This window comes from Ixodes scapularis, unplaced genomic scaffold, assembly GCF_016920785.2.
Source record: "Ixodes scapularis isolate PalLabHiFi unplaced genomic scaffold, ASM1692078v2 PGA_scaffold4__175_contigs__length_147842914, whole genome shotgun sequence".
Taxonomy (NCBI): Eukaryota; Metazoa; Arthropoda; class Arachnida; order Ixodida; family Ixodidae; genus Ixodes; species Ixodes scapularis.
The window spans coordinates 12,235,105-12,255,052 of record NW_024609879.1 but is presented as its reverse complement, the minus strand read 5'-3'; the positions used below and the strand labels follow the sequence as shown (position 1 = coordinate 12,255,052).

Genomic DNA, 19,948 nt, shown 5'->3' with positions numbered 1-19,948 from the left:
GGGGGGGGGGAGGGGGGTGCAGAAAAAGAGGGAGCAATAGACCAATAGTGCACCTTGCCGCAGATGACGTGAAGGTAGGGATGCACCGCCGTTGTCCTCCAAATTTTTTAAACTGCAACGAACGAAGGAACGCTACGCGAGGGGTGGCGGCGATGGGAAGATTAAAGGCTTGGCGACGATATCGCTATTCTTCCGCTATTAACTGTTGCGTAACAATCCCGACAAATTTTGCACGAGAGAGCGCTAACAAATATATCTGCAAGAAATTAATATCCACTTCTCGAAGCAAGAAATTCTTTTCATTGTCACGCTCGTGAACAAATCATATCGAGGCAATTTCGGCGAGCTTAAGATATAGACATTGCGCCACCAACTCGATTTATGGAACATGTGTCACGTGCTGAAGTCCAGGGTAATATAAAGTAAAAGTACAAGAATACCACGAAGTGGCATTGTCGAACTAAAACGCACATGGTTTATGTGAATCCTCGAGTTTGTGTCTCGACACCTGAAGGGCTATCAGAATAAATCCGCAACCTACGCTCTAATCGGCAAGAGCGAGATTTGCCTGCCGGTGGCGTTAGCAATTAATTTCCAAAGTCTTTATCTTCCTATGGCATGAGTGACACATATAAGAAAACTTACAGCATACCATTTAGTAGCGATATACTAGTTACATCCTGCCTAGACTAAAAAACGAACGTAAAATTTACCTACACAAAAATAAATCGGCTACACAGGTCCTTGCATTGCGTTAGTAGGCATTGATAAATGATGCATACGAGGAACTAACATTTTGAGTAGTACCGAAGTATAAAAAGAGGTAGAACGTTGCTGGAGGACAACTAGAAGTCGTAAAGGCCACGTGCCAGGGCTTTCAAGCCCCCATTTACACAGAAACAAAAAGTAAATCGCTTGTCAGGGCTTATTGTCAAGAAGTTAAAGTCAAGGAAGTTGTTGACACGATTTCTTCTTTTAGATTGGAGAAGCGCAGTAAACCATCGTAGGCAAATAAAATGTGCATTTCATTGCGCGTCAGAAATTGAATCCGGCTTGTTTAAAACGCTCCAGTGCTCCCTAGACACCATAAAAATGAAAGTTGTTTGGGTTGCGAACAGGTAATGTTTTACTTAAAATCAAGTTGCACATCGCATGGTTCGAAACAGTGAATTTTTGTGGCGCTTATTGCGTGGCGATCGTAAAGTTCCTTATAATTATTTTTACAACTTGAAACAACCGCTAAAAAATGACAAAGCAGATTTTGCTAGAACAAAATGGCGTCATTCAGTTCATTCTTCTGCTGCGCGCCAGCATCCGCTTCCCACAACCTGCACCGTTACGCAGTCGGCGCTTCGAAGAATATCGCTACTTTTGGTGAAACAACTGTTCTTGGGAGATTTCAAGACCGGACTACTCGAGAGATCTACGAGGCTTTTGAAATTCAAAAGCTAGGACAGCAATGCGTCAGCCAACCGTCCCTGTCGCTGAGTGCTAAGAAGGTGTCTTGTTTGGCCATCGCCTATGCGCAGTAACTCTGGCCGGCCAAGGGTGAAAGTACCCTTTTCTAATTTTTCCATTTATTTCTTTTATTTTTACCTTTTATTTTCATTTCTTTCCTTCTTTTTCTTAAATCTATTGGAGGTACTGGACGCCATATTTGAGGGCGATGTTTAGAGGGCATGCTCAGAACGAGCTCACATTAATAGCCTGCTAAGACCGACAACCTTGACGGTGCTAAATGCGCGCTCCAGAAGGACTGCGGAAACTCGCCGTCAGCACGCGCGCGCACACGAATATGGCCGCCAGTGGATACTATAGATCTAGTCTGTACATATTTTCTTCCTTTTTTCTTCTTCGTTTTCTTTGTTTCTTTTATCTTGTCTTCACTTCCCGTGGGGTTCAGTTTTCGTGGCTTCTTTTTCCTTCTTTTAACTTCTTTCTAAATAAATCAGTTGGAAGTCAGCGCTCTTTCGTTCTACTGTCCTTTTCTCTTCCGCCGACTTTTAGTGCGCTGTTTAATATTAGCTACTTGTAGGAAGCTCGTATCTAGAAACTTTAGGCGATTGCGGTGAGATCATGCTCGTGATGCCTAAAAAAATGTTGATGGAAGGGGGCAACAATCTTGTGTATGTTAGGTGGGCTTTAAATCTTGATAAGCACGTTCCCCTTTCTTCTGACAACACTTAGTATTTACCAGTGTCTTAAAGACATATTGATGGCAATTGTAAGTATCGGATTCGATAAATATTTAGCTATCCGGGGACGCTTTATGTGCGCTCTTTGGCAATGCTATATAATCACCAAGCTTCCAGGAGTACATGGCGACAACAGGCCTGAACCGCACAATCTATTTGAAGGTGAACATGCCCCCCCCCCCCCTCCCAATCGTAGACCACTTCCCACTTCACCGCAATGAAGCAGCAGCGATGTTCGCTTCCACTCCGTATCTCCCATCCCACGACGCTTGGTTCTCCAAGCTCACACACACCCCAGTCCCCGCTTCAACGCAGTAGAGGGTTTTAGGGAACCGCTTTGCAACTCACATCGGTACGAACACCATCGCAAAACGACGTGTGTAAACACGAGTTCTCAGTTTTATCACGAGAATGCTATATCGCTCGCCAAAGCTGAAAGGAGAGGTGGAAGTAGGACTCAAGTGAACCGTCGCTCTGTATCTGGGTGGTGACGCATAAAGCATTTTGCCGACGAAGATCTTAAGGTAGAGGTACTAATGAAACAGAAAAAAAGCTGTAAAGTTTACGTTTCTCAGTGGCTCTTCCTTGACATAGCCACTGTGCCTTCAACCGCCCCATAATCGCCTCTCTTTAACAATTTTTATAACCGATATGTCAATACTTTACAGTCAACGATTAACATTAACGCACCTATCGGCCATAAACGGTATATATGAAACATTTCTGAAGCCTCGCTGAAATTCATTCGCACATTTAAACTCATCCAACTTGACAAATACCTCCATGGGAAATACCAAAATTGCGTACTAACTTTTTTCATCAAAGAATTAAACATACACTTCCTCACTTGTTAAATCATATCGGATCATTAGTAATTGATGTCATGTCACTAAGGAAAAATAGCCTCGCTAGCATTGTATAAAAATGGACATTGTTTATTCGTTTGCTTGTCTTTTCGAAATTTTCTTTTCACGTTGTCTGCCATTCAGGGGTGCCGAGGGTTTGTAAAGTTGAACACATACAGCCTTCTCCCTCGGTATCCCCCCTCATCATGTCTGATGTAAAATAAAAATAAGATGATTTGATTTGATAGACCTCTGAAAAGTCCGTAGTCTTAGTTTGGGCTGGGAGCCAATGGGGCCGAGGCGCTTATCTCTGGTACGTAAATTTCTGAGTTCGAGCGCTTGAAAGTCTTGCCTCTTTTTATAGATAATTATAACGTTTTGCTTCACACCATAACCCAATTCACAGACTCATTCACCTTTAGTTTTGAATTCTTGTTTTTTTTTTCTCTTCTCAGCGCCTGCAGTGGCAGCTCGGTGAGAGAAGTTGCCAAACCATTTTACATTTTCCTATCGCTACTTCGTTATTCCTCATTGGAAATCAAATTTCATTTTGTAAAATATAGTTCACATTCCTACCCCTTGAAAGCCCTAATAATTATTTTAAAAAAATTCTAGACGGTCATTTGTCGCTGGCTCCGTCGTGAAGCATGAATGTAGCACACACAAACCGTAGCAGTCGATCAGTATTACATATATGATCGGTCCAAGCGCCCGATATCCAGGGTGTCGAACCGGAACCGAACCGAACCGAAAATCGGAACCGAACCGGTATTTTTTCCGGAACTGAACCCAAACCCGAACCGTTATATTGTTATTGTGATGAACCCGAACCGGAACTGAACCGGAAAAAAAATAACGGTTACCGGCTCATGTCAAAACAGTTCGGCCACTCGCTGTTGACAATGAATGTGCTATCAATGTCATTTGTTTTTAAGTGCCGTCAACTGACACACAGCTCGCTTACTAATTTTTCTTCTACACTCAGTCTTAGGAATATGAACGCTGCATCCATGAATCTTGATAAACGCTGCATCCATGAATCTTGACATAGAAACCAGTATTGCGCTGGCCGCGGCTTGCACGGAAAAAAAAGAATTGGAAGGCTGTGCAAAAAAAAAAAAAAAAAAATCGCGTCACGGGATTTCATTTTCGTACAATCTCGTAAATCCTAAATGCTGCTGTGTGCTCATTTCATAACGCGTTTCTAGAACGCGCGAGTTCTTGAAGCTTGCTTCCATCGGAATGAGAAAAGAAAAGGCTGTGGAGTTTGATAATAATGCATCCGGGTTCGTAGAGGCACTTAGAAGCTAACATATTTGTGAGACAGCGAACTCTTCTATTTTAATATTTATCCTATTACGTCCTTCTGGCGTTGCGTTCGGTGAAGTGTTTTTCACATTCCGTATCTTGTTTAATGAAAACTTATTTAAGGGTCTAATTTGAGTTACCGAAGGCTGGTTCAAATAAAGAAAGCTGTATTTTCTCCCCACTGTTCCTTCAATTGCTTACATGCCGAGGTGGCGGGATAGTTAGCGAGTTCTACTTGGAAGTGGGTTTGTAACGAGGTCGCGGATTTTACAGCTACTGCGTCGGACCCAATTAGATGAAGTCCGAATGCGTAAACGTCGGTGAGGTAACCTTTGAGTGCACATAAAGAAACCATTCTTGGTAGAAATCCCTGAGCCTTACACTACGATGTTTTCGTATGTGCTGATTTCAGATGTTTTATTTGTAATTTACTTTGATGTTGCAATTTGTCATTTATAATTTCCGAACCGGTTCGCGAACCGGTTCAGCGATTAATTCGCGAATCGAAGTAATCGAACCGGAACTGAACCGGAACAAAATAAATTTACCTGAACCTGAACCATAACCGAACCCGTATTTTGTTGGGTTCGACACACTGCCGATATCGATCCCAAGTACTCTCACTCACGGTATGGTCAAGACAAAAAACAGGGCTTACAGACTAGAGACGCTTTTTTTCGTAAGATGCAAGAGAAGTTTTCGTACTTGCTTTTGTTTTATCGAAAAGAAAACGGCAGCCGAGGTATGAAAATAAAGAGATCTGGCAAGTGCTCTTATCGAAGCGCGAACGCAATCACCAAGGAGACACGGATAATAAATTAAAAAACAAAACAAAAAAACATCCGAGCGTGATTTACTGTTTACGTGAGCAGAACACTAAACAAAAGAAACATAGAAAAATAAAAATAAAAAGATAAATATCATTCCAAAAAGACTCAAATTCAGAACTTCGCATCCCCAATCATCTCGAATACCAACGAAATTGTTATGATTTTTAAACCCTCAGACAATAATTCGGTTAGATATCGTCTCTAGCTTAAGTGCAAATTTATATTTCAAAGCTTTTATACCAACCTCGCTAGGTCGCCTACGTCGTTTGTCTCCCCAAAATATACAAGCAATAAATCCCCCATCCTAAGGATGAAATTGTGATTCATGCGCATCACCTTGACTGCACTTCGGCCATTTTTCACGATTTGTTTTATCTTTATATTCTCGACGACCAATCCAAACTAGCGCAGCGGCCTTTTCAGGGCGTTCATAAAACTATATTACAAACGTAAGCTTAGGACCTTTTTCTACAGCGGAGCTGTTAATGCCTAGTTTCCCCAAGATCGTGCCCCCCGCGAAGAACCGAAGACACCGAACTCTGGACACCTACCGCCATCTATGAGCGACAACGGCAAGCCACGTATCTGGTTGCTGCCGTTGCTCATAGATGGCGGCAGCCTTTCCACTCTGGCTTGCCGACTTCCGGCAGGCCATTACTTTCCATTGTGGAGCTCCGCTGGTCTTTCTTCTTCACCACAGTGAAAAGGCTGAATGCTTTTTAGTTAAATTTTGTTCTTACGTTCTTCCTTGGCTGAACATTTGCTGGTTGTTCCTCAAGTATGCTAATACGATTAATTTCGGTCCTATACAGTCTCCTCGGCCTGTTTTGGCGAGCGAAATTGCAGTTTCGTCACCGAAGCGAGGACGATTTTCTACGCACGTTGATTGGTGTTCGTGCCCATCCCGATCGGAGAAGCACATCAGTTCCCTAAGACTCTGTAATATCAGTAAAGGGGTATCGGCGACCGCGCCTTGTCTTTCAATTGGATACCGACGGTACGCAAGAAAGGACTAAAATAAGAATGCTAGCACTTTCAGAGAATCTGTTCTGCCTAAATCCCTATACTTTGTTTTTATTTTAGGGCAGGCCCGTCTCGGTGGCGTTTGCAATGTCAATTACAGCATGGTGATGGTGGAGGACGTGCCTCTGTCGTTTGGAATGGTGAGCAGCTTGCCACACGAACTGGGGCATGCGTAAGTACATATAAGGAGCTTGTCGTCTCTGCTCATAAAACTAACTAAAATCTTCATTGCTTTCAGCAGCGAATATTGCAACTCTTTATTTGCGATTGGTAGGAATACAATCGGAGATACAAAGGTTCGATGGTATCCGGAGTCCTGTATCACTGGCACACGTCGCCGAATACAATTCGAACTTTGTGTCTGGGATTGAATCCGAGACACTGATTTAGGATCGTATCCCGATATCTACCATTGCATATTGGTACTTTATATCTTATATAAACGATAGTGGCATCAAATAAAGCAGTTATTTATTCCTTCATGCCGCCTTTTAGACATTTAAAGCCATGTAATGCTTTTCGGTAATTTTGAACATAGTCATGGCAACACTTTCTTTGATGCAAGTGAAAAGTATGAATGTTAGCCTCCCAGGCAGCACACCAATGTCGGTCCGACATTGGCATAACATTGGCAAATATCGGCCTCAATATTGGACAATATTGGAAGCGCTACCCTTTCCAAGGTTGGCCCAGTGATCGGTGCCAATGTTGGGCCAATGTTGGGCCAATGTTCAACCATCGTTCCAGCCGATGTCGGCCCCATCATTGGTGCCAATGTTGGGCCATCGCTAAACCATGGTTCCAGCCAAGGTGCTCCCACATTGGCGAAGACCGGCGTAATATTGGACAACACTGGAAGCGCGACCCGATCCAATGTTGGCCGTCATGCTGATTTTTGGCCATCGTTGCACTCGCCCAGCTCTTTGCAAGTGCCCTCGCCAAGTTGTTTGCAAAAAGGAAGGTAAACAGACACAAGGGATTGTTTTGAAATCTCCTAGCAGTTTATTACACACAGCTTATTCTGTAGATAAGCACAATCTCAGCAATTCGTAATATCTGAAGAGGTACTGCTCAGCTGTGATACAATTAAAAAGACTGCAAAGCAAGCAACAACCGGGGTAATTCTTGGGTAGTGTCCAGTCTCCCGGCAGCTGACAGAATTGTTTTGCCAAAGTTCTACCACTAGTCGCCCCTCATTGGCGGTGCAATCAGTTCATCGAACTACATTTCATAGACAGATCGTTTCATCAAAACGCGATGTTTCATAAAAAAAACTCAAAATATGTTTTCTTTTCTTCTTTTTTTGTTGCAATGATCCGCTTCAGATTAGCATGAAGCGGCGTGAAAGGGTGGGCTGGTTCGGTGAGCACGCGCCTCAGGAATACACGCGTGACGAAATGCACCTACAGCGCGCAATTCGCGTAACGAATGTCGATGAAACGTAAATGTCGACCAGAAAGGTGGCAACGAAACGTGTTTTTGCGAAACGCAGGTAGAATAAAAAAGTCAGTATTCTACCTGCGGTTGTGACATTATTTCAGACAGATAATGGCAGGCGACTGTCGGTAAGATTGCGGGAAAATTATTCTCCCAGCTGCCAGGAGATTGGCAATGCCCAATTCTAGAGGTTATCCGGAAGATTGCCCATACAAGAACGGACAATGATCATCAAGTAGGTTGCAGTACACTTACGTTGAAAATGCTGGACTTGAAAGATGTAATCCGACTTATATGTCAACACGGGCACTGCAGAACAACCACTCAAACACAAAAACTACAAGGAAGTGATCCGTGAAGATTCAACACAATGTAGCACACGCTGCCATTCGCCGAACCGGACACTAAACTGTTCACAAGAATGTCTTGGGCCTCTTTGAAGAAATCGACACGGGTAGGACTTTTCGAACGAGATACCATTTACCACAGAAGCGAAATCCACAGCGGGCCTGCACCCCGCAGGCCGCATCACGCGCGAAACTAGGTCCGGTCCTTGCGACGCAGGCATTCCGAGTTTGTCAACGGGTAATGTGTCATCCGTCAAACCACATAATCACACTTCTGCCGTTACCCGCGCACAGAGAGCGGATTCAAGTCCGGCGAGTACGCACAGCAACCGCGCCTTCAGCTTAGGGAGAGAGAGAAAAAAGAGAGAAGGAGTACAAAGCAAGCAGGCCAGAACGGGGGTGGGGTGCGCTTACAAAGGCTTATCTTCAGGGGCATCTCAACAATGAACGGAGCCAGAGAATTTGTCACTTCTACCCAAGGCTGATAGTGCAGTAGAAGTTATGCGTGACCTTGTGCTTTAGGCAGGTTCCGTGCTCTGCCTTATCGCCAGCTTTGAAACAGTAGTCACCTGACCCTAACCGGAGACAGGATTGGCCTTAAACACGTATAGCGTCTAGCTTGCTGTCATTACCGATTTAACAGGACAGCTCTTTGAAGGTCAGCTTTCAAACTTCTAAAGAAACTGTCCAGTCCAAAAGTGGTTCCAAACGGGGCAAGTGTGACGACAGTATGTTTTGCGTCGTATAACTTACATTATATTTTTGAATGAAGAACTAAGCGCGACTATTTTTTGCGCACGATGTACACAAATGTATCTATAAATATATAAATATATTTTATCAATAAATTTAAAACTGTTTGTACACTGTTAGGTTCGCGTTTTTAAACTTCAAATTTTTTTACGAAAGAGTTGCACATAAAAGACACCTCGAACAGCACATCGTCCGACTTTCAACACACGATGAATCACCGACGCTCGCAGTAAGAAGGTTGCGATGCTGCGCGAACGGTTTCTGAAATATGCTGCGTAGGGTACGCCGGGCGCAACGGCTTCGCGACCGTTCGAAGGGCAAATGATTCGCGACAACAAAGTAGCGTCTTGCAGCATCAGTAAGCTAACGGGGCTCGAGAGTCCCACGCTCACATTTCCGCAGAGCGAGCGCGGCCGGCCAGATCGAGGCGCAGTATGCTCTCGCGTCGCGAATGCTACGTCGTTGCTCTGCCTACACTGATGACATGTGCACTAGCAGTCGAAGCAACCCTCTTGAGACTTCACTCGAGTTTAATATATGATTTTATAGCGCGATAGACTCTCGTAAAACTAAAAGTAGCTCATGAAAATAGTTTTTTTCTGCTCCCAAAATTTCTCCAAAGCTGCTTTGCCCAGTTTTATCCCTGTATTTCCAATACTGGAAATTGTGGCTTTAACACTCCAATATTGAACAGCATATGACAGCATACATTCAATATTAGAAAGCCCTTGGCCTTGGCAGTGCAATATGACCTGCACAAGTCAGCATACTTCCAAAATTGGAAATCCAAATTGGCTTTTACAGTCCACTATTGGACCAGCTTATGCCAGCATGAGTTGATCTTGGAAAGTTGATGGCTTTGACAGTTGAATATTGACCAGCTTACGCCAGCATGCACCCGATACTGGAAAGCCATTGGCTCTAACAGTCCAATATTGGACAGCGAATGCTGGCAAGTATCCAATATTGGAAAGCCATTGGCTCTGACAGTCCAATATTGTACAGTTTATGCCAGCATATATCCAATATCGGAAACCTACCGGCTTTGACAGTCCAATATTGGATAACTTATGCCGGCATATATCCAATATTGGAAAACCATTGACTTTGACAGTCCAATATTGGACAGGTTACGCCAGTATATATCCAATATTGGAAAGCCATTGGCTTTGGCAGTCCAATATTGGATAATTTATGCCAGCATATATCCAATATTGGAAAACCATTGGCTTTGACAGTACAATATTGGACAGGTTATGCCAGCATTTATCCAATATTGGCAAGCCATTGGCTTTCACAGTCCAATATTGGACAGCTTATTCCAGTGCATCACCAATATTGGAAAAACATTGGCTATGATAGTCCATTATTGGCCCAGGTAATTCCAATATTGGTAAACACATGGCTCAGTTGGGCCATTGTTGGGCCATTCTTTGTCCCATCAATTCCAATGTTGGCCCAATATCGTGTGCTGCCTGGGCTGTCATTCACCAAAAAAAATGTTAAAAAAGTATTTAAGTAATCTGGATATTTAGTTCGTTGTTTCCTGTTCAATATAAAACTCGGAAAACATTTGCTACTTCTTTAAAACACGGCAACTAAAGGAAAATTATTTTTCAGAGTAATATCTTCATGTCGGAGTTGTCCGATATGCGTCTAATCCTCCAAACATAATTTTATCTTATTTACCGAGTTTAAAAGTAATCCGACATTTTAAATCATATGAAATAGTTTTGTCGGTAAATTACTCTCATGGTTTAGCATAAATTAGCACAAATTGTGTATACAAAAACCCGCATACACAATTTTCAGGGCAAAAAGCAAGGCAATTATATAAAATGTCGGTATGAGGTTCTGTTCGTGCCAACCGGATTCGGTTGAATCGTTGTTTTTCGGTTTGTGCGTGCGTGTGTGCGTTTGTGTGTTTTAATTGACTCTCAACGAGGCAACTCATGCATTTAAGCTCGATTTAGTTTTTTCCATAGCAATCAGTGTGTTTCACGAGTAACGACTTTTTTGCAACATTACAAGTCATATATCCACTTTAATTTATATCACAATTCATTAGTTCGGAGTAATGACTTGACAATCAACATAAATATTGTTTTGTCGCGCTACAGATAAGAGCCGTTCGATATATGAAGACTTTGAGTTATTAAGATTGCGCTGGGGCATACTTTGAAAAGCATCGTTTATTGACTATGCACCAGCTGACACATTTCAACCACACCAAAATGAACTTTCATCTCCACATCTCTTCTGTAACATACAATCAATAAAAGGGGATACTGCGTATAAATTAAGACGTATTCTATCCCCTACAACAAAATAGGAACAACATTATGTTGTACAAAGCATAAGTCACCAGATCTTCCATTTCCTAAACGAACACCTGCACTTTTTTTTTTCATTTCGACAAAAACCAAGACCAGTAGCCCTTAAGAAGTTCGTATTGCATTTTGGACATAAATATTGATATTGCCTCAACGTGCCTAGCATTTTTCTTTTTCACTCCAGCGTTCCGTATATGGTTTGACTTGCTAAACCTGTGTGGCGTACGGAAACATTTTTGTTTCATTGACTCCGTGCCAGCCCACAAATTGTGCTACAAATACAAATACAAAATAACCAGTGGTGTAGCCTGGATTTTATTTTGGGGTGGGGGGCGGGCATTATATCCTCTGCCACTCCTCCAATGACGAAGCAGGAGGAACTCAGGGGTCCGGATGCTCACGCAAAGATTAGGGAGGCGCTGCTAAGATAAGACGGGTAAAGCTGCATTGTCATTTGTTTTTCAAAACGGAGCAGGCTTCATTTACAGGAATACGGGTGTGGTGACTCACTGTTCTACTGTCGCCGTAGTTGCGACCCACTAACTTTAAAAGCTTCCGCACAGCACACAACTCCCTCCGCTTTTTGAGATTCCACTGCATTACAAAGGCGTGCCGGCCAGACAAAACAAAACGATAGTATACTGGCAATAAAAATTTAACAACACAAAAAATGAGACGTTTACAACTTCCTGTAACGCCGATTTAGAGCGCAGCTCTTAAGGAGGGGGAGGAGGAGGGTACTGAGTGGAGGGAATGCACCTCCTCCTATCCGTACCCTCTCCTTCTTCGCTCCTCCTTCTTGCACGCGCAAAGCGCACGTCGTCACGCGACGTTTAGACGCAGGCACGAAACGTCCGCGGGTTGCATTATGGAAAACGTCCCATAATGCACCGTGGCGACATTTCGGCATGGTAACGTTTCGGCGCTGTACCTAAACGTCCTCGTGGAGCATTATGGGAAACGTTCCCTAATGCACCACGGCGACGTTTCAACATGGCGACTTTAAGGCACCATGCCGAAACTTTTTTGCGGTGCATCATGTAAAACGTCCCATAATGCGCCGTGGTGACGTTTCGGCATGGTGACGTGTCGGCATGGTGACGTTTCGGCACTTTGCCAATACGCCTGCGCGGTGTATTATGGCAACGTCCCATAATGAACCGTGGCGACGTTTCGGCACTTTGCCAATACGCCTGCGCGATGTATTATGGCAACGTCCCATAAGGAACCGTGGCGACGTTTCGGCACGATGCCGAAACGTCACCGTGGTGCATTATGGGACGTTTCCCATAATGCACCACGCGGTTACACCGACGCCGACGCCACTCATGCCGGAAACGGGCACCTAAAAGCTGCACTCTAAAAAAAAAAAAAAAAAAGATCTCGACGCTCAAAAATCTGAGCAAGCATCCACCCAAAAACACTAGGCCATATTTCAAGCCAAGACAGCGGTAGTTGAAGTTTTGATGCCGCGAGTAACTGGTCGGCAACGTCACCGCTTTAACATTCCCGCTGCCAGCACGGAAGAGCATATTAAGCGCTCCGTGTTCGTTGCTTTCATTGCTGATTAGGCAGTTCAATGGGAGACTTCAAAAGCACCGGCGTACGTAGCGATGATTTTCGTCGCTCCTGCAAGCGAAGATCTTGGAAAGCGGGGGAGCTCCCTGCGCTGTAAAGTTTTTGGAGCTCTATCCAATGCGAGCTGCTCGTATGGGCTCCCAAATGCGAAAGAAAGATAAGGTGAAACGCTCCACACGTCTGCGCTACAGGCCGCCCTTTGTCCAGAGGCCCTATTCTCAAACGTTCATCGTCTCCTCAAGATCCTAGCGACTCTGCGCGTAACAACGGCGGAAGCTGAGAGCTTGTTTTCTTGACCACGACGATTGAAAGCCTACCTGAGAGCGTCCACATCAAATCAGAGACTGCGTTTTTGAAACTTCACCACGAGATTGAAGTTCAAGAGGAGGACGCCTAGAATATTCTTTGCCGCGAACTCAGGCGGCTGCATCTTAATCTGTAGGCGCGTGGCATAAGTGAGATGATCAAAGGAGCCTGCAAATTGCTTTGTGAAACAACTGATCAGAATAAATTTTTATTCGTGGTATTTTCTAGTCGAAAGCACGTAATTCTGATCAGTACGCAAGGTGTGCGCGAGCACAGCGCCACGCGTTGCTTACAGGGCAGTTTTTTTTACGATTCATTTAATATTACTTACATAACCGACATTGCTTTATATTATCACTATGTGTTCGTTTTATTATGTTACCTTTGGTTTTATTGAACTGTGTATTTTAGTGACGATAGATTGTTATTTTTGGCCTTGAAATGGCCATCCTTCACCCCACAAGTGTTTTGAAATATCCGTTCTCTATTCATCTCAGACCAAGTTCCGCATCCCATCAAATAAATTTGAATGAGGAAATATTTCCTATTTTATTTATTTGAGCATTTTCTACCCCAAAAACACTCTTTCCGAAAGCATATAATTTGGAGTTAGTCTGCGCTCCCCCTTTGCTCCGCGCCCCGTGCAAAACCAACTGCGTGAGCTGGTGTAGCGTCTACTGTAGTGGAATCTAGCCATAAATCTGGCTTGGTGTGGCAACTGTAACACTCTCCAAGATGGCCACCAACTAACGAATAAACGTCGGCACGTTGTTGTTTTAATCCAAAAGAATGCTTCCCTTTTTCTACATCTCCAACATTACAGCTGGGGAGCGAGCGGGCCCCTTGGGGGGGGGGGGGGGGGGGGGGGGGGGGAGGTTTGGCGTTTCGGGAGAGGGGGTCTCGACGCCTCCCCCCCCCCCCCTCCCCCCCTTGCCTGCGCTACTGAATATAGCATTTCAAAGTTTGGGGGTTGCAAATTATGTGTGCGGTTGGGTTCCATATAATATATTCCTCACACAGCAATTGTACCTGTTTATGAAAATATGCTTTCTGAATTCCAATATACAAATATGATGACGTATAACGTACCGTACTCCTCTTTTGTGATTTGTAGAAAAAAGTGAAGCGTTTTTATTGTATATTTGAGAAAGTTTTCTTTGAAAAGTATGGGGTCTTATTTTGAAAGTAAACAACCGTACAATTTATCGGCCACAAGTCACAAGCACTCACCTACCGAATTAAAGGAAAGAAATAAGCTATTTACCTATAGAAAGAGAGAAGTAGACTGGGGTAAGAACAGGTCAAAAGTACCGCAGTGAAATTTAATGATGTCAATTTTTACTTCTTAATCTTACAGTCTTGGGGCACCTCACGATGGATTAACACATATGTGGAATGAATGTCTTCCACCAAGAAACGACTGCCGCAGAAATAGCGATGATGATCACTTCATTATGCATCCTTTCGAACCAGGCAATCAACATTTCTCAGATTGTTCCAAACAACATATGACTGCCTTTATATCGTAAGTATTGCATCACAAATATTATAATAATATGCACGATAATGTTTGGCTTGAGCCTTCTACAAAACGTCTACCCATAGGAGCACAGGAACGTGGAACCTGCGTGCTCGGTTCACCAATGCACCGCCTGTTTTTGTCGCGTGATCCCGCTTTCTTGGCATGTGCTCATGGCCGGAACTGTGATCATGTGACGAGAGACGGAGTAATGACTAGTCCATGTAAAATGCAACTTCCATTACCCTGACAGCTTAGTAATAAACGGAGTACATAAAGGACCTCACACTGCCGCGCATCACCTGCATTCTATTTGGGTGGCGAAGAGCGGCCGCCTGTTGCATATATTGCTACAGATTTCAGGAGGGCTGGCAAATAGCGCGAGATTACTAGCAATCGTATACGAGGTATTGAGGTGTTAACTGAATACAAAAACACACAGGAATTTACGTGATGTCCACTAATTTCGAAATTATAGTCTGTGGTGACCAAAGCACCATCAGAACGATCGGACCGTAGCACCAAGCAAAGGAAGGGGAGCACGCCCGACTGACGGGGAGCGCTGCCGCGGTTCGGGCAGGCTTTCGGTGGGACAAGGCGAGTAAAGAAATAAGAGATTCCCTAGTTGTTCCGAGTCCTGTTTTTTCGCAGTTGACTACACGGATGGACACCCTAACAACCCCTGGCTGCGAAAGGAAAGCCACTGTAGAGATGGGGTCCGCCGAGCGTTTGACTGGTGCGAGCGGCGTTTGAGAATGTATTATCTGCGCCGTCGTCGCCGCCTTTCGTCGCCGTCGCCGCCGCTGCCTCCGCCGCATTCTCGTTGCAGCAAGGTACCTGCGATTTCTGGCGTCTGCCGTTGGGGTCGGTACTCGGGTGCAGCTGCGTCTAGAAAAACAAGTGCGAGAGGGTGTTTCGGAGCGTCCGCGCTAACCGAACGGTGTAGGTCACGAGTGCGTTCTGACCAAAGGCCGGGGTGCGTACTCGCGTCCTCACGGTATATAAAAGCTCGGTAACGCTGCGGAGACGTCGTCATGAATTTTAGCCTACGACTTTCCGCTGTAAAAGGATGTTTTGTTTTGTTTTGTATTGCATAAGAATTATGAGTACCTCAAGCTGACATAGCAAGCCCTCCCATTTTCTGATTTACGAAAGTCAGATGCTTCACTTCAGTAACATACAAGTAGTATGTTACTTTTTTTTTTTTTTTTATAAAGCTTATGATTTTTTTTTCGCCCGAACTGTGGTTTTATGTTCAACGTACACGTCAACCGAGACATTATGATTCGCATTTTAGCATTTTAGTAGATTTTGCCTCTATTTAATTATATGCCGTTGAACTTTAGTCATTATCATTTAGTTGTGTTGTTAAAATGCTTTAAATAAAAAAAACGTTTTGGAAAAATAAACTAATTTTATAATCCGTACCCTTCTTTAGTAGCCGTCTACTCACAATCGAAGAATTATTCGATTCGTATTAGTATTCGATACGTTGCCAGAAATATATGATTCGTATTTAATTCAGTTTCAAAGATCACTATTTGCACAGCCCTAGCAGCGCCAAATTGTAACATGTATGAGAACCCCGTTGCGTCCCAATTCGCGGTGGATCTCATAAGGACCGCTCAGTACGGTCTCGGTCAGGAAGTACTCGGCGTGTCCGCCATTAGGGTGTGCAGTGGGAGGTTCTTTCCGGCCCTGGGTCATCACGGTTTTGGGAACCTCGTTCAGTCCCCTATTGCATTCGATCTCGGGAGGGCCGCTGAGTACGGTCTCGGTCAAGAGATACTCGGCTTGTCCGCCATTAGGGCGTGCAGCCGGAAGTTCTTTGCGGCCCTGGATCTTCACGGCTTTGGGAACCTGGTTCCGTCCCCTACTGCGTTAGATCTCAAGAGGACCGCTGAGTACGGTCTAGGTCAGGAGGTACTCGGCGTGTCCGCCATTAAAGCGTGCAGCGGGAGGTTCTTTGCGGCCCTGGATGCTCACGGTTTCGGGAACCTCGTTGCGTTCCCTACTGCATTGTATCTCGGGAGGGCCGCTGAGTACGGTCTCGGTCATGGAGTACTCGGCGTGTCCGCCATTAGGGCGCGCAGCAGGAGGTTCTTTGCGGCCCTGGATCCTCACGGCTTTGGGATCCTCGTTGCGTCCCCTACTGCGCTGGATCTCGGGAGGACCGCTGAGTACGGTCTCGGTTAGGAAGTACTCGGCGTGTCCGCCATTAGGGCGTGCAGCGGGACGTTCTTTCCGGCCCTGGATCCTCACGGTTTTGGGAACCTCGTTGCATCCCCTAATGCGTTGGATTTTGGGAGGACCGCTGAGTACGGTCTCGGTCAGGAGGTACTCGGCGTGTCCGCCTTTAGGGCGTGCAGCGGGAGGTTCTTTGCGGCCCTGGATCCTCACGGTTTTGGGCACCTCGTTGCGTCCCCTATTGCGCTGGATCTCGGGAGGGCCGCGGAGTACGGTCTTGGTCAGGAGGTACTCGGCGTGTCCGCCATTAGGGCGTGCAGCGGGAGGTTCTTTCCGGCCCTGGATCCTCACGGTTTTGGGAACCTCATTGCGTCCCCTATTGCGTTGGATCTCGGGAGGGCCGCTGAGTACGGTCTCGGCCTGGAGATACTCGGCGTGTCGCCATTAGGGCGTGCAGCGGGAGGTTCTTTGCGGCCCTCGATCCTCACGGTTTTCGGAACCTCGTCTCGTCCCCTATTGCGTTGGATCTCGGGAGGGCCGCTGAGTACGGTCTTGGCCAGGAGGTACTCGGCGTGTCCGCCCTTAGGGCGTGCAGCGGGAGGTTCTTTGCGGCCCTGGATCCTCACGGTTTTGGGAACCTCGTTGCGTCCCCTACTGCATTGTGCCTCGGGAGGGCCGCTGAGTACGGTCTCGGTCATGGGGTACTCGGCGTGTCCGCCATTAGGGCGTACAGCAGGAGGTTCTTTGCGGCCCTGGATCCTCATGCTTTTGGGAACCTCGTCGCGTCCTCTATTGCGTTGGATCTCGGGAGGGCCGCTGAGTACGGTCTCGGTCAAGAGGTACTCGGCGTGTCCGCCATTAGGGCGTGCAGCGGGAGGTTCTTTGCGGCCCTGGATCCTGACGGTTTTGGGAACCTCGTTGCGTCCCCTACTGCATTCTATCTCGGGAGAGCCGCTGAGTACGGTCCCGGTCATAGGGTACTCGGCGTGTCCGCCATTGGGGCGGACGGCGGGAGGTTCTTTGCGGGCCTGGATCCTCACGGTTTGGGGAACCTCGTTGCGTCCCCTACTGCGTTGGACCTCCTCGGGAGGGTCGCTGAGCACGGTCTCGGTCATGGGATACTCGGAGTGTCCGCCATTAGGGCGGACGGCGGGAGGTTCTTTGCGACCCTGGAATCTCATGGCTTTGGGAACCTCGTTGCGTCCCCTACTGCGTTGGATCTCTGGAGGGCCGCTGAGTACGGTCTCGGTAATGAGGTACTCGGCGTGTCCGCCATTAGGGCGTGCAGCGGGAGGCTCTTTGCGGCCCTGGAGTCTCACGGTTTTGGGAGGAATGCGACAGAACAGCGTACGACAAAACAGCACGCGAGAAAACAGCACGGCCAAAACAGCACGCGACAAAATAGCACAGCGTCAAAACAGCACGGCGACAAAACAGCACGTGTCAAAATAGCACGCGACAAAACAGAACAGCGTCCAATCGGCACAGCGACAGAAGAGCTCGTGCCAAAACTGCACGGCATTAAAACAGCACAACGACAAAACAGCACGCATGTAAAAAAGCTGTAATAGGTAGCGTTTTCTGAAAACAAAAAAATAACGTAAAGAAACAGGGTTGGACATTGCATGGCATTATTTAACAGCTAGTGAAGAAACAATAAAACAAAAATGTACGCTGGCGTCGACGGGATCGCACTCAAGTCAGTGTCCCGAGTGCTGCTGATGTGTGGTCGCTAAAAACAAAGTTAGCAGTAGTTACTACTACTTAACTACGCTGATCTCTGAAGAGATTGGGTAGAGGTGATATCTTCGCGTCGATGTTGGCTGCGTCATCTGGTCTTTTTGTAGAATCAGGGAAAGATGAAAAGTTATAGAAAAAAAAAATATCCATAAGTTCAGGTTATGAACTGTCGTGTTTCCGACGGTCCGGTGAGGTTGCGTGGTACTCGTCGTTTCGTAATTACCAACTAAGCGTAGAACGTCGCTTCAAATAAACCGGGAGATCTGCCGATTACAGATGCATTGATAGAACCGGTGAGATAAGGTGACTTTAATGTGGAACGTATTTAAGGTGTACCATGGGCACCGATTCTTCGGGGCTCATTCGCCGTGAATAAAATGCACCGGAAACGCGAGGCATCAGCTTCCAGGCGAGAAGTTGTCATGAGTTAAATTCACAGATTATTGCCGACGAAGGGGCCTCGATCGAGTGGAAACCGGTGAAGCAGAAACGTGCCGCAGCCTCAATGTTGTGGCCGTATAGCATGGGCTGAGCACACCGTTGCGGCAGACACTTTCTGTTTTTTTTTTTTCTTTTAACAACTAACGACAACACATTGCCGTGCGATTCAATCGTTTATTGTAGACGATATCACCAGCAAACTTACGCGTCAAAATGAGCAGAACTGCTCAAGAAATAGCCTGAATGCGCACCAGTGGGGGCTTGAGTACTGCCCCGGGAGCCTTCATATGCGCATCGAGTATACTCCCTACTCCCAACTTGCTTCCAAAAGAACGGATTCGACAAATTGGCCGTCGATGAGTTGGCTTTCAACGAATTGGCCTAGAACCTCAATTCCTTTACAGTGCCTACTTTGAGAGACGCATTTTTTAACTCCTTGCGCTATTTTTAATGTTCAGCGTTTTCTACTTAAACCGAATAAAACCGGTAAAAGTACGCCGAATTCATTCTTCCAAATTCGGTTTCAACTGAAAAATCTTAGTATTTTTGAGGGCGATTCGTGTGGTGTGCGCGTGTGTGTGTGTGGGGGGGGGGGGGGAGATGTGACTCATAACTAGGGTTTCGTGTTTTCGAATAAATCCGAAAAACACGGGACGGTAAACTTTTCGTCTATTCGAATTTATTCAATAAACTCTGAATTTCGGTGTGCCGATCCCCTCCTCCCCTCTCACACACACACACACACAAATGTTTTTTTTTTTTATAAATAATGGTTTAATTAGCGCGTAGAGTAAATGGTCCTGGGAAAATGCCACAACACAAATCATTAAAATTTTGGTCAGGACAACAGGTCATTGTACTTTCGGGTCACGGCAAAGGTCACTGTTTATGTTTCCAGTTTGGGTCATACTATTTGTGATTTAGTTTAAGGAGAGGTTGTGTTTTCATAACAGTGAAAGCCATAAACCATAGAGATTGCGCAAAGTGGGGAAGAGGAACACTTGAAACTTATCTATTACATTCTTTACCATTCTACCTCGTGAGGCCGCGCGGTAGGTTGATGAAATAGCATGGAATGAATACAGGCTTCCCAGTGACCAGCCCCA

The 19,948-nt window shown here is 45.6% G+C and overlaps 1 protein-coding gene across 1 annotated transcript in view; it reads left to right on the top strand.

Moving 5' to 3' along the window:
- Positions 1-19,948, top strand: part of LOC115310331 (disintegrin and metalloproteinase domain-containing protein 17-like) — a 260,003-nt gene that overhangs the window by 168,817 nt on the left and 71,238 nt on the right. Inside the window, exons 10-11 of the mRNA XM_040210410.1 lie at positions 6,262-6,373; positions 14,313-14,480. Coding sequence (XP_040066344.1) covers positions 6,262-6,373; positions 14,313-14,480 — 280 coding nt within the window. The remainder of the gene's footprint in view (positions 1-6,261; positions 6,374-14,312; positions 14,481-19,948) is intronic.